Source organism: Sminthopsis crassicaudata, chromosome 4 (assembly GCF_048593235.1).
Source record: "Sminthopsis crassicaudata isolate SCR6 chromosome 4, ASM4859323v1, whole genome shotgun sequence".
NCBI lineage: Eukaryota > Metazoa > Chordata > Mammalia > Dasyuromorphia > Dasyuridae > Sminthopsis > Sminthopsis crassicaudata.
The window spans coordinates 401,163,319-401,176,768 of NC_133620.1; the positions used below are offsets into that span (position 1 = coordinate 401,163,319).

General features: G+C 39.1%; 1 protein-coding gene across 1 annotated transcript in view; it reads left to right on the top strand.

The window, feature by feature from the left end:
- Nucleotides 1–13,132, top strand: part of PARP1 (poly(ADP-ribose) polymerase 1) — a 44,893-nt gene extending 31,761 nt beyond the window's left edge. Inside the window, exons 15-23 of the mRNA XM_074262604.1 lie at nucleotides 1,345–1,428; nucleotides 3,797–3,919; nucleotides 4,915–5,043; nucleotides 6,250–6,348; nucleotides 7,143–7,295; nucleotides 8,532–8,659; nucleotides 9,131–9,192; nucleotides 10,310–10,424; nucleotides 12,607–13,132. Of these exons, the coding sequence (XP_074118705.1) occupies nucleotides 1,345–1,428; nucleotides 3,797–3,919; nucleotides 4,915–5,043; nucleotides 6,250–6,348; nucleotides 7,143–7,295; nucleotides 8,532–8,659; nucleotides 9,131–9,192; nucleotides 10,310–10,424; nucleotides 12,607–12,688 (975 nt within the window). The 3' untranslated portion in view covers nucleotides 12,689–13,132. The remainder of the gene's footprint in view (nucleotides 1–1,344; nucleotides 1,429–3,796; nucleotides 3,920–4,914; nucleotides 5,044–6,249; nucleotides 6,349–7,142; nucleotides 7,296–8,531; nucleotides 8,660–9,130; nucleotides 9,193–10,309; nucleotides 10,425–12,606) is intronic.
- Nucleotides 13,133–13,450: the final 318 nt, after the last annotated feature.

Below are 13,450 nucleotides of genomic sequence, written 5' to 3' on the forward strand. Positions count from 1 at the left end.
ATATTCATATATCACAATTTATTCAGCCATTCTCCAATTGATGGACATCCACTCGGTTTCCAGTTTCTGGCCACTACAAACACTGCTGCCACAAACATTCTTGCACATACAGGTCCCTCTCCCTTCTTTAAGATCTCTTTGGGATATAAGCCCAGTAGTAACACTGCTGGGTCAAAGGGTATGCACAATTTGATAACTTTTTGAGCATAGTTCCAAATTGCTCTCCAGAATGATTGGATATATTCACAATTCCACCAACAATGCATCAGTGTCCCTGTTTTCCCACATCCCTTCTAACATTGGGCATTATCTTTCCCCGTCATCCTAGCCAATCTGACAGGTGTGTAATGGTATCTCAGAGTTATCTTAATTTGCATTTCTCTGATTAATAATGACTTGGAGCATCTTTTCATATGGTAGAAATAGTTTCAATTTCTTCATCTGAGAATCATCTGTTCATATCCTTTGACCATTTATCAATTGGAGAATGGTTTGATTTCTTATAAATTAGAGTCAATTCTCTATATATTTTGGAAATTAGGCCTTTATCAGAACCTTTGATTGTAAAAATGTTTTCCCAGTTTATTGCTTCCGTTCTAATCTTGTCTGCATTAGTTTTGTTTGTACAAAAGCTTTTCAATTTGATATAATCAAAATTTTCTATTTTGTGATCAATAATGATCTCTAGTTCTCTTTGGTCATAAATTCCTTCCTGTTCCACAGGTCTGAGAGGTAAACTATCCTATGTTCCTCTAATTTGTTTATATTGATCATAGTCTTAAGATTTTTCCTTTATGATTAAAGGTGTATGTTATCCGCCTTCTGGCAAAGAAACATGGATTCATGTTATGGAATGAGGCATTTTTAGACATGAATAGCATAGGGGTTTGTTTTTCTTGACTATGCAAGAAAAAGCAAAACAATGGTTTTGTTTTTCCTCACTGGGAAGGAGATAAAGACAAGAATGGGGTAAAATAATTGCTTGTTAATTTTGGAGGGGGAACTAAATTTAAAAATAAAACTTCAATACCGGGTTTGTGTCAGAGGCATTAAGGAAGAAGCCACAATAATTAGCCTCCATGGCAAATGAGGAACAGCAGTATGTTTTTTTGTTTTGTTTTTTAACAGAAATCCTTAGGATTAGTTCTTTAGATTTGATACATTGTGTTTGTGATCATATTTTTTGGTTTCTGGTGGTAGACATCCTGTCAAACATATGGGTCTTAGTATTTGTTTCTCTACTCCAACTGGAAGTTCAACTCGGGTATTTTACTTAAGAGTTATTGGTATCATTCCATAGCATTTTAGGGAAACCAGCTTTTAATGGAATGAATTTCTCATCAGATTGATCTTCAGAAGATGCCATTGGGAAAGCTGAGCAAGAGGCAGATCCAGAATGCATATTCAATTCTCAGTGAAGTACAGCAGGTAAGCATGAAAATTGCTATCACCATAAAACACCGCGTTCTCTTACTCCTTTAATTCACCTTCACTTCTCCAACACAGAATTTTTTTTATTAATTATTCAAGGCTTCTATTGCACTAAATCATGATGGAAGTCAAGCTTCAATTGGGGCAGAAAGGAGTAGTGAGAGCAAAAGCTTTTGAAAGAATCTTCCCCCCCATTAATTTAAGAAAGTGGAAGTGCTTTTAAAGACCTCTCATTTTAGTCATGACCCTTGGAGTTAGCCAGTTCTCACTCTTGGATTCCCTTCTCTCTTGTCCTACTACTCTTGATACCCTGCCCATCTTCTGCCTTGGCTCACTTATCTTCTACTCTCTCTATTTCTATAGTATCAATAATCATTCCAGGTAAATAAATTATAAAATTTATGTTTGCTAACCTCAACTGGGCCTTCATGGCTACTCAGAAAACCTTTTATTTTCTGTTGACTCTGTCATCATTCCAAATAGATCCAGAACTTTTCTCCCCTCAGCCTACCCCATGTCCCCTCAGCTTATGATCTTGCCTTCTACTTTCCTGAGAACATGGCAGCCATGCTTCATATGTTGCTGTTATTCTGCATCTTACATTCCCCATATATTCACCCATTTATCTTCTCCTTCAAAGCAACCTCTGGGGAAAGCATGTCCCTTCCAAAGGCCAACTGATGACCTTATCTCTTAACTTTATTTCTCTTCTAGACTTCCCTGTTTCAGTTAAGGGCACAATTACCTTTTACTTTGCAACTACAGTCATCCTTGACTCATCCCTTGCCCCACCAGTTTGTTTGCATTGCTCACATCTCATCCAGCATCCTAGTTCAGGCCATCTTCCTCCTGTAGTAAAAGCCAGTTTTCCTCTCTTCAGGCCATCCTTGATACAGCCTAGAGAATGTCCCTAAAGCATAGGTCTGACCAAGTCACTCCCTCTGCTTCAAAGGCATTGAGTTGTTCCCTTTTATAATTAAAAATAAAATAGAAACTCCTCAGCTTGGCATTTAAGACCCATCACATCTGACTCCCACCCTCCTTTCCAAACTTAACTAAATATTACTCCTCCTTCATGCTCTCTGCATTCAGCCACACTGAACTACTTACTAGCTTTTTCATGAATGTGGCATTCCTTCTCCACCTCTGCGTTCACACAAGCTGTCTCCATTCTCTCCCACCCATTCCACTCCTTAATCTCTGAGAAAGAACAAATTCACTCTTTATCTTTCAGAATCTTTGCTTTCCTTTAAGGATCAATTTCAGATCACCCAAGTTGTTACTGCTCTCTCTCCTCCTCTAAATTGCCTTTGTGTTTAGATATCTGTGTACGTCTTAGGTTTCAGGAGAGTGCAACCTCCTTGAAGGTAGGGACTGTATCCCAGCACCTAACACAGTGCCTTGTACATGGTAAGTGCTTAGTAAGTGGCAGTTAAATTGAGCTGAACTAAAGGTGAAAATTACAACTTGCCGTCAAGTCACAAACTTTATATAGAAAACTCCTCTTGGGCCTGCTGTGAAAGGACCACATGAATAGTTAAGTGTGATGGGTAAAATACTCGTTCCAGTCCCAGGTAAGAACAGGGAAGTTTTAGGGAGAAAAGATTTCTGATAACCAAAGTTAGTATAAGAGTGAAGATAGGGCTGCTATTAAGGATGGTGCTATCTTCTCACTGTGTGTCATGGGAATGATTTGGGAAGGGAAAAGAGTAGGGAAGAATGGGTCTGGAACTCTTTCCCTTGCCCAGAGTCACTGCCCATCACCTTGCAGGCTATGAATCTTTGTATTCCTTTGGCTGTCACAGTGTCTCTCCACTAGTTGTCAACCTGGTGTCTTGATTTTTATTTATTTAGCAAGACTTATTAAACAACTTTGTACACATTCCACCAAACAGATCCATCAAAGGAGGGCTAGGTTGCAAATATAGTGCAAGCCAAATAACTTGCTACATAGATAACTAATTCCCTGACTTAGAAGATAGGCCAAGAATAAATAGAAACCATTTAAAATGTACTTTCTGGACACGTAAACAATGGATTTGGCTGTTGGGTTTTTTTCCTCAGAAATAACTTTTACAAAAATGTCCAGTCCTCTATATTTGTTAATATTACCCTTAACTTTTCTCAAGTACTAGTTTTAAAAACAACCCAAATGCCCTAAGTAACATAATATGTAGAAGAATAGTTTCTACATGGAATCTAGTACTTCCCATAATCATCATACCCTCCAATAGACCTCTCTGGGCTGACATACTTTATGAGGTGTCTTTTCAAGCAGGGAGGTAGAGAAAAGGGGGGATAAAGTGAGGTGCTGCTTAATAATTATTTCCCTTCCCCTTATTTTCCTTTCTGCTATCTTCTGCAGGTGGTATCCCAAGGTGGCAGCGACTCTCAGATTCTGGACCTCTCTAATCGCTTCTATACCCTGATCCCCCATGACTTTGGAATGAAGAAGCCTCCACTCCTGAATAACATTGATTGTGTCCAGGTAAGGGAGAGAATTCCTGACCCGACAAGCTGGAGAAGGCCGTCTTATCACCCTCCCCTCTCCTATTTTCCCCCCTCCTGTCACCTCTTAAGTAGTATTGCAGATACAGTTTAGCACTTTCTGAAATAAGATGTAGATGGAGGTATTCATTGGCACATCAGATTCCACCTACTCATAAAGAATTGGATGAAGGCAGAATTAAGCTTGTCTCTTGCCTTCTGAGGTTGAACTTCTGGACAACAGTATCTTTAAGATATATAGCATATAAATGAATCAACCCCACTACAAACCAGAAATCAAAAATAGGGGTAAAGATATTTCTTTCTTTCTCCATCTTCTTAGTTCAGTAATAATATGGAAAACATATCTTCCAAGTAGAAAAGCAGCCAGTTAACCAGCATTTATTAGGCATCTATCATGTGCCAGTCTCTAAGCTAATTTAGATGCCTACTATGTGCTAGGATTTTCAAGAAAAGGAGCTTATTGCAATAACTTTTTGATTGTTCTGCTGCCTCTTCAGTCCATTCACCACTAAGATGCCAAAGTGATCTATTAATGCATAGATCTGACCCGCACTAAATAAACGTCAGTGGCTCAGATAAAAAGCCCTGTTTGGCATTTCAAGGTCTTCATAACCTGGCTCCTTCCTACCTTTCCATGATGTTAGCCAACCTCAATACACTACAATCTGCCTCTCCTGGCCTGTTTAACATTTTCGAATGCACAGAAGCCGCCTGTTTCTCCACTCCGTGCTTTTGCATTTGGCTGTGCCCCACTTCAGAAATGCTCGTCCTCTTCACTTCTGCTTCTTAGCTCTCCCTCCCTCCCTTTTTTCTTTAATTCTTATTCTTCCTCCACCATCAACTCAAGACATTGCATTTTTTTCCCTTGGGGAGTTGTAACCTACTGTTTGGTGCAAAACAAAGTCAGTCTCTAAGTTGGACTTCACAGATATGGATGGAAACTCAGCATTTGACTCATTTTTGATTCTCCAGGCCAAAGTAGAGATGCTGGACAACCTACTGGACATTGAGGTGGCTTATAGTCTGCTCCGTGGTGGATCTGAAGATGGCAGCAAGGATCCCATTGATGTCAATTATGAGAAGCTTAAAACTGATATTAAGGTAACAGTTCTCCCTTTTGGAGGGGGCATTAATTCTGCTGATTTTGTACCTCCTAGCTGCCCTTACATATCTTGGTGTGTGCATACACACACATATATGCATATACAATCAAAAAATCTCAATCCCAAGTCTTAAAGCCTAGCCCCCTAGCCACTCTAGGAAAAACAATTTATCTCCAATTTTAGTAATGAGAGGTAAACTTAAGTTGCTGAGCACTAGAATGAGCATTTGATAATATAACTTACTCTGTCCTAGCAGTTGAAAAAAAACGGTTTTCTTTACAAACAGTTCCCAAGCCATGGGCTTATCCTTTGAAGTAACCTGGAGTCAAGTCCATGGATAGATTTTATGAGATTTGTGAATGGGGGAAGGGGATTATATCTATATTTTCACCAACTTCTAGTGGAAACTTGGCATTTCCTTCAGTTACTTCATAAAAACGTTTTTTTAAAAAGGGTCCGAACACTTCACCAGATTATCAAGGGGATGATGACCCTCCAAATGCCCTGATTTTAGAAGGATCTTAAAGGTGCTAAGTATTTCAAGAAAATACCTAGCTTTATTTGGTCCAGAGTAACAATCATATGACTTGGTTTTTTGGAGGAGTTTTCCCCTTTTGTAACAATTGGGTCTCCCTATCTTACCCATGCTGGAACTGCAGTAGATACTTAGGACCCCAAAAGTACTAGTGATTAGGAGCTTGAACTGTCTCCATTTCTGAACTGGGTTGTCTCCTGTTGGTGCTGAATTTATTGTGGAAACATGATTGGCTTAACTCCATTGCAACTCAGACCTCTTATCAACTTAGTATATCTGGCTATGGATTAACTTTTGTATCTAATTTTAATTAAAAAATCTTGGGAAAATGTCATCCTTGGAAATCTAGTGACTCTTTATCAGAGTCACATCGCCTCAGATAGCAGCTGCAAGCAAACCTGCCAATTGATAACAATTGATAAGGTTCTTTCTTTGAAAAATAAAATCTCAGCTATAGACAATATTAAAAGTGACTTGTGATTCAGTCCTATGTGGGCCAGCAGCAGAGTCAGGAGGACCATTGGCTGTGAAGTCAGGACTTGAATTCCAGTCCCACATCTCTCATATTTGTTAACCTTTGGACGTTGAGAAAGTCAGTAAAGCTCTTTAAGCTTCAATATCTGCATCTGGGTGGATTCCTTCCTTCCCTTCATTCTGAGTCTCTTCCAGGTGGTTGACCAGAATTCAGAAGAAGCTGACATCATCAGGCAATATGTTAAGAACACACATGCTACTACTCATAATGCCTACGACTTGGAAATTATTGATGTAAGAAAGTATCTTGCTTCCTTCTCCCTTTGCCCAGCTCCTGGGTGGGACAGAATAGTATAGTATATTATACCCAAAAACATTTTTAGGAAATGGCCCATATTTCAGTAGAACAGAAACTGGGCTTGTTTAAAAGCATCCTTTTTGTTTTCTTCTCAAATTAAAATTTTGGGCACCTGATTACAAACCAAGAAAATTAATCAAAAAGTTCAACAATGTTTCTTTTTTTAAAAAGCTAATTTTTAATTTTTATTTTCTGTCCTTGATTATCCTCTCTAGATAAGGAGATGGGTATGGAAGATTATATTTGAATGTAAAATATATCTCAAAAAGAGATTATTTTAGTGGATAATGTCACAGGTGAACATCCAGCCTTGGCAATTCAAGGGAATACATAATAAGATTAACAGGTCTCTGGGAAAAAAAGCAAAGTTTAGAAAGTAACAGTACAAATAGTAAAATACAGTAAACTTTGAACTTGAGACCTATTTCTGGGAACACTTTTATTTAAACCATTAAGAATCCTTTTGCTTTTTAAAAAAAGACTTCCTGTAGCGAGCTGTCGTCTCCAGAAGGTGGAAATCCTACAACTTCATGCCCAGCAAAGAGAAAAACTTATCTTCCTGGCTTTCTGAAACTTGTCTTTTGTTTTGGATTTAAGAGAGGGGAAAGCAAAGAGAATTCTCTTTGCTTTAAAGTAGCCTGACCCCCCTAAAAGTGTGATGCATTTTTTGAGCAGTTGAGTGACCAGCCAGGATTTCATCCTTTTGTTTCTTGTTCAATACTGTTTTTAGATTTTCAAGATTGAGCGTGAAGGTGAAAGCCAACGTTACAAGCCCTTTAAGCAGCTTCATAACCGGCGGCTGCTATGGCACGGGTCCAGGGCCACCAATTTTGCTGGGATCCTCTCTCAGGGTCTTCGGATCGCCCCCCCTGAAGCCCCTGTGGTATGTAGCTGTTCTGGGGGAGGGGAGCAGGTTATGCAGATGCTTTTTTGTCCATATGGGCCTTCAAGTGAAGAGCCCAAATGCTGCTCTACATCTAGTGATAGAGGGAGGGGACCTTGTTGGCTCAGAGTGGGACAGATAAATATGGAGATGGTGGCACTTAGCTAGTCTCTGTTTGAACACTTCTGTGAAAAGATAGCTCACCTTTTCTAACAGGACATGTCATTTCATTTTTAACAAGATCTGTGTTTCACTGAGTCCTGATGCTGCCTCTGGAATGATACAAAATAAATCTGATCCCCTTTCTATGTGACAGTCCTTTTAAATTAAGGTAGTGCTTTTGTGGTTGACAAAGCTTCCTTACTATACTGAGGTGCATAGTACAAATGTCCTCGTTTTATCTGGAGGCTCACACGTGGTGAGCAGCTACATTCAGAGTTAAGAGGCCCCTTAGAGACCATCTCTTCCCCCCTCCCTCTTTGTACAGATGAAGAAACTGACCCAGCAAGTTTAAATGCCTTATCCAAAGTGGGGACTCGGGAGAACCAGGAATTGAAGAGGGCCACTCCTTCAAGTCTAGGGCTCCTTTCTTCCTTCTTGTTTGTTAATACTACACCCCCCCCCCATCTTTTTACTGTCTAGATTAGCAGTCACCAAACATTTTGGGAAGTAGGGAGATCTCAGGCTGACTTTGTACTCTTAAAAATAATTTTTTTAAATGAGGGTTAGTTACAGTACTTAACTATAAATGCAGTTAAATTGATGAGTATTATTAAAATTATTGCTGCCTCCCAGACCACTTTGAGAATCACTGGCCTAATGCAGACTCATGACTTCTCCCCTTCCACTATCGTTATTATTCTTTCTCCCAGAGCTAAACATTCATAATTTCCCTTATCTTTTTTTCATGACTTCCTGACATTGTACAGCTCTGATTGCCCTGTGGACGTACCCACTGAGGCTTTGACCTCAGACCAAGAATTTGTGATCCCACCGCCCCTCATTCAGTGCAGTAGAGAATGGTTAATGACACTTGCGCATCATTATTGGTTCAGCTGCACAAATTCAGACTATACCCAGCACCTTTAAATTAAAATTGCTGTATTACTGGCCTGAAATCAGTTCTCCACTGAAAAGTTTTCTTATTTGTGATTTTTTTTCTTTCATTTGTGTTTCCTTTGGTACCTTGTTATATACATAGTAATCTCTTATATCTGCATTGTTTCCAACCTTCAGACTGGCTATATGTTTGGTAAAGGAATCTACTTTGCTGATATGGTTTCCAAGAGTGCCAATTACTGCCACACATCTCAGGGAGACCCAATAGGATTAATCCTCCTAGGGGAAGTTGCCCTTGGAAATATGTAAGTAACTTTGGTCTGGGGCCATTGAGATGATGGGCTTAGAGTAGGAGGAAAAATCCTTTTAAAATTGCCCTTATAGGTAAAGACTATAGACTTCATTTATTCCAAGCTAAAAGCTAGCAAGTAGATCCATAGATTACTTAAGCACTTACTAATAGCACATAAACCAAAGGCAGACCCTGCCCCCAAGGAGTTTACATTCTGATAGTAAGGGAAAGAGAGCTGGAAGTTAGGTGTCAGGGCTCTGACAGCAGTGCTAGGAATCTTTGGGAAACTTGCTTCTGAGGGCTTGGGCCTAGCACAGGGTCTTTGTACTTAACCAGCAGTTGCTGAATTAACAATGGGCAGTGTTTGCCAGGTTGTGCAGCTGCATTCCTCTATCCCTCAAGTCGAGAGATCCCAAAAAGAGTCTTAAGCAGTAGTAAGCTCTTTAATGGCCAAATGTCCCGTTCTATTTGTTCTCTTGAACAGGTACGAGCTGAAGCACGCCTCCCACATCAGCAAGTTACCAAAGGGCAAGCACAGCGTCAAAGGTAACAAGGTCCACCCACGGTGGGCTTCTCTGACTTATTAATTATTATGTTTGGGACTGTAGTCAGTGACCAGGGGCCTTGGAGTACATGATTTTCTCACATTGAGGGATATAGATCTAAAAGATGAAGGGGGTTCTTTAGGAATTCGGGAAAAAGTAGGCCAACCTAGAATGTTGGAGAGCTAAAATAAGGTATAAAAGTTAATGACTTTGTATTTTGCTGCATGTACTTCATTTCTGACTTATAGAAAAGAGGAAACAATTTAAAGTAGAATTAGCATGAGAAAATAATACTTCCTGAGAAACAAATAGGCCTTAATCTCTAAATAATTACACTAATAATAATTTACATTTAGGAAAGGTTTTCTCTATCCTATAATTATTTTTGAGAAAAACATTTTCTTCCTGGGGCCTACATATTCATACCATATTTTATTTTATTTTATTTTATTTTTTTTGTGGCTTTTTATTTACCAGATACATACATGTAATTTTACAGCGTTGACAATTGCCAAACCTTTTGTTCCAATTTTTCCCCTCCTCCTTTTACCCCCTCCCTCAGATGGTAGGTTGATCAATACACGTTAAATATATTAAAGTATAAATTAAATACAATATGTATATACATGTCCAAACTGTTATTTTGCTGTAAAAAAAGAATCAGACTTTGAAATAGTGTACAATTAGCCTGTGAAGGAAATCAAAAATGCAGGTGGACAAAAAAAGAGGGATTGGGAATTCTGTGTAGTGGTTCATAGTTCTTTTGCTGGGTGTAGCTGGTTCAATTGATTACTGCTCTATTAGAACTGATTTGGTTCATCTCATTGTTGAAGAGGGCCATGTCCATCAGAATTGATCATCATATAGTATTGTTGTTGAAGTATATAATGATCTCCTGATTCTGGTCATTTCTTACAGAATAATAAAATTCCATAATATTCATATACCACAATTTATTCTCTAATTAATGGGCATCCATTCAGTTTCTGGCTGCCACAAACATTCTTGCACATACAGGTCCCTTTCCCTTCTTTAAAATCTCTTTGGGATATAAGCCAGTAGTAACACAACTGGATCAAAGCATACCATAGTTTAAACCACGATTTCTCTTTTTCCAGGCCTGGGCAAAACTGCACCTGATCCAACAGCCAGTGTCACACTTGATGGTGTGGAGATTCCTTTGGGAACTGGGATTCCTTCTGGTGTTAGTGACACCTGTTTATTATATAATGAGTATCCTTTCTTGGCCATTGGATTCAACCCCACTTTTTCAGAGTGGATGGGACTTGTCTTTATCCCCCCAAATGTGTATGATGTGATTTTTCTGTCACTTTAGGAACTGTTCCAGTATTTTAGTAGTTCAAGCGTCTATAGTGTAAGTAAATGAAAAATCAGAATTGACGGAAGGATCTTGGGGGGGGGCAACAAGGGTAAGTATTGTCATGTCCCCACTTTTTAAAAAAAGTTTTACATTTATATTGCTATCTTTTGTTTTTACATCACCTCCATTTTCAGATAGAATAGTTTCTCTTCCCCACTTCCCCCATATACACATTAAATCATTTGCCCATGGTCACACAGTCAGTGTCTGAGGCAGAACTCAAGCTCAGGTCCTCCTCCAATTTTGGTGTTTCATCCACTGTACCATTTAATTACTTCAGTCCTTAGCCCAATTATGTGTAAGCCATCCATCCCTTGTAACGACATTTTATAAAGGAAAAAGAGAACCATATTGGCACAATCAACAGATCTCAAAGAAAATGTGTGCCATTCCACACCTGTGGTCTTCCTCTTCTGAAGAGAAAGCAGAGAGTAAGAGAGACAAACATCTCATCACCTGGTTATTGTAATCTTCCAGTGTTCAGTGAGAGGGGTGGAGAGACACAGTGCTCTTCCCTCTTTTTGTAGAGATGGATTTTCCTGATTTGGTTAAATTTTATTTCAAATGGATTATTTGGATACAAGTCTTCCCATCACATTCAATCATAATTGTAAATTGAAAGATTGATGGGTATGAGCTTTCGTTCCTTAATTATTTTTTTTTCTTTCTTTCTTTAATTATTTGCTGAGGCAGTTGGAGCTAGTGACTTGCCTAAGGTCATACAGCTAGGAAGTATTAAGTGTCTGAAACCAGATTTGAACTTAAGTCCTCCTGACTCCAGGGCTAGAGCTCTATCCGCTATATCATCTGGCTGCCCCTTTTCTTTTTTTCCTCCCAACTATCTCAGTGTGTTTCGTATAAAATGTACAAGAAGACACATTGGATGCCAATCAAATATGCATTGGGGTAGGTAGTTAAAAGTTTTGCTTTCAGGTTTATATTGCACCAGGCAACTAGAGTACAGTGTATTGAATGAAAGGAAAAGATTTAACGTGTTCAGAAGTAACTGGGTTAAAGGCTGGTGGTATACAAGCAATAATAAGTGGTGCAGGGGGCAGCTAGGTGGCGCAGTGGATAAAGCACCAGCCTTGAATTCAGGAGGACCGAGTTCAAGTCACTTAACCCCAGCCTCGGAAAGAAAAAAAAAAAAAAGAATAATAAGTGGTGCAGTGGCTAAGGCACCAGGATTGGAGAAAGACCTGGGTGAGTCCAGCCTCAAACACTGACTAACTGTAAACAAAAAACTTAATGTCTGTTTGCCTCCATTTTCTCAACTTAAAAACAGGAACACCTCTCAGGTTGATGTGTATATGGCATAGTTGTTATTATCGTCAAAAGTGAAAAGAAGAAATAACTCTTTATCACATTCAAATGAGGAGAGACAACATAAGGTTCAGCTACAAGCCAAATGAATGGTCCTTAGGGAACAATGATAAAGCAGCTTAATGCTACTTCTGCTGTAAACCATATAAATTGATAGTGTTGGGGCAATTGATGCTACCAACAACTTGCATGGCAAGAATTTTCTCTCTAGGTCTTCAGTTGCTTGGTGACTGAGGGAGACTGGCCAGGACACTCCAAAGCCAGTGGCCTGGAGTTCCCAGGGTTGTTGGGTTCAGGCTGTCTCCATTAGGATTAGAATTGTGTTAGTGCTCAAGGTGGTAGTTTGGAGCTGATTTGGCTTATATATGCTGCTTCCTTTGGGGGTTTTAACTCTTTCTGATCACCTGATTTGCCTCCCTCATAGGTAGTAGCTGAAATGATGGGCCCCATCTCTGAATCGGGGCTCCACATAGGCTCAAAGCAGGGGTGCAGGAGGAGGGGGGGAAGTACAGCTGATACTGCAGCTCTTCCTGGGACTCCTGGGGGTTCCTACTTTCTGAAGCCATTCTTGGTTCATCTTGGCTTTGTAAAGCTCAGCAGCTTTGGAAAGCACATGTGCACTGTTCAGGGGGAAAGTAAACAAGATAATAATGGGATCGTGGGCATTCAGCCATTGAAAGCCAGCCTTAGTCTCCTTAACTCTCTCTCCAGATACATTGTCTATGACATTGCTCAGGTAAATCTGAAGTATCTACTGAAATTGAAATTCAACTTTAAAACCTCCCTGTGGTGAGCAGGTAGCACTGGCCTAGTGCTCAGAGGTGACTGAGCCCTTCTAATTCTGTTATAGCATGGAGCTGCCTGGTAGGCTTAGATATCCACAAACCTTTCAGAAATTTCAAGAGAGCCAAGTGGCAGACAACTATTAACTTTACTAAATCTTCTCTATAAGAATTTTATATAAACAAATGACCGGCCGTATATTGAAAAGATTTTCTCCCAAGCCCAAGTCACTGCATTTTGTTTGTCTCTGGGGATTTGAGTCCCTACCCATCCAAGTTCCATGCACCCTGGGGCATAGCAGATCTCTTATAACTGACAAGTGAGGAAAAGTTGGAAGAAAAATGGTTTTACACAAAAGCATGGGGGGAGGGATTTGTAGAGAGGGAAATTACAATGTGATGTTTACATTATTAGAATTTCAAAGGAAAATAAAGTGCTTCCAACTCTTTCTAAATGTTCTTAAGTTTTGATTTTGGAAAAAAGTGTTAAGCACATTTATTTTAAGGTAAAAATAAAAGCTAATTTCATACTAATTAGTTTTTCTTTTTTTTTTCTTTTGAATTCTTTAACTTGTTTCCTTTTGATCTACATTTTTTTTACAACTTTATTTTATGAGAACAATATAAGTAACTTCATTTACTTAGAGGTGAGGGTCTTCTAAATTACAAATCTTTCAGTATTTAGTTTAAGGACTATGTCCTTTTGTGATGATTTTAAAATATGGACTTGAAAGACTAGTGGTCACTGCATTAAAGTGGAAATGCTTTATGTT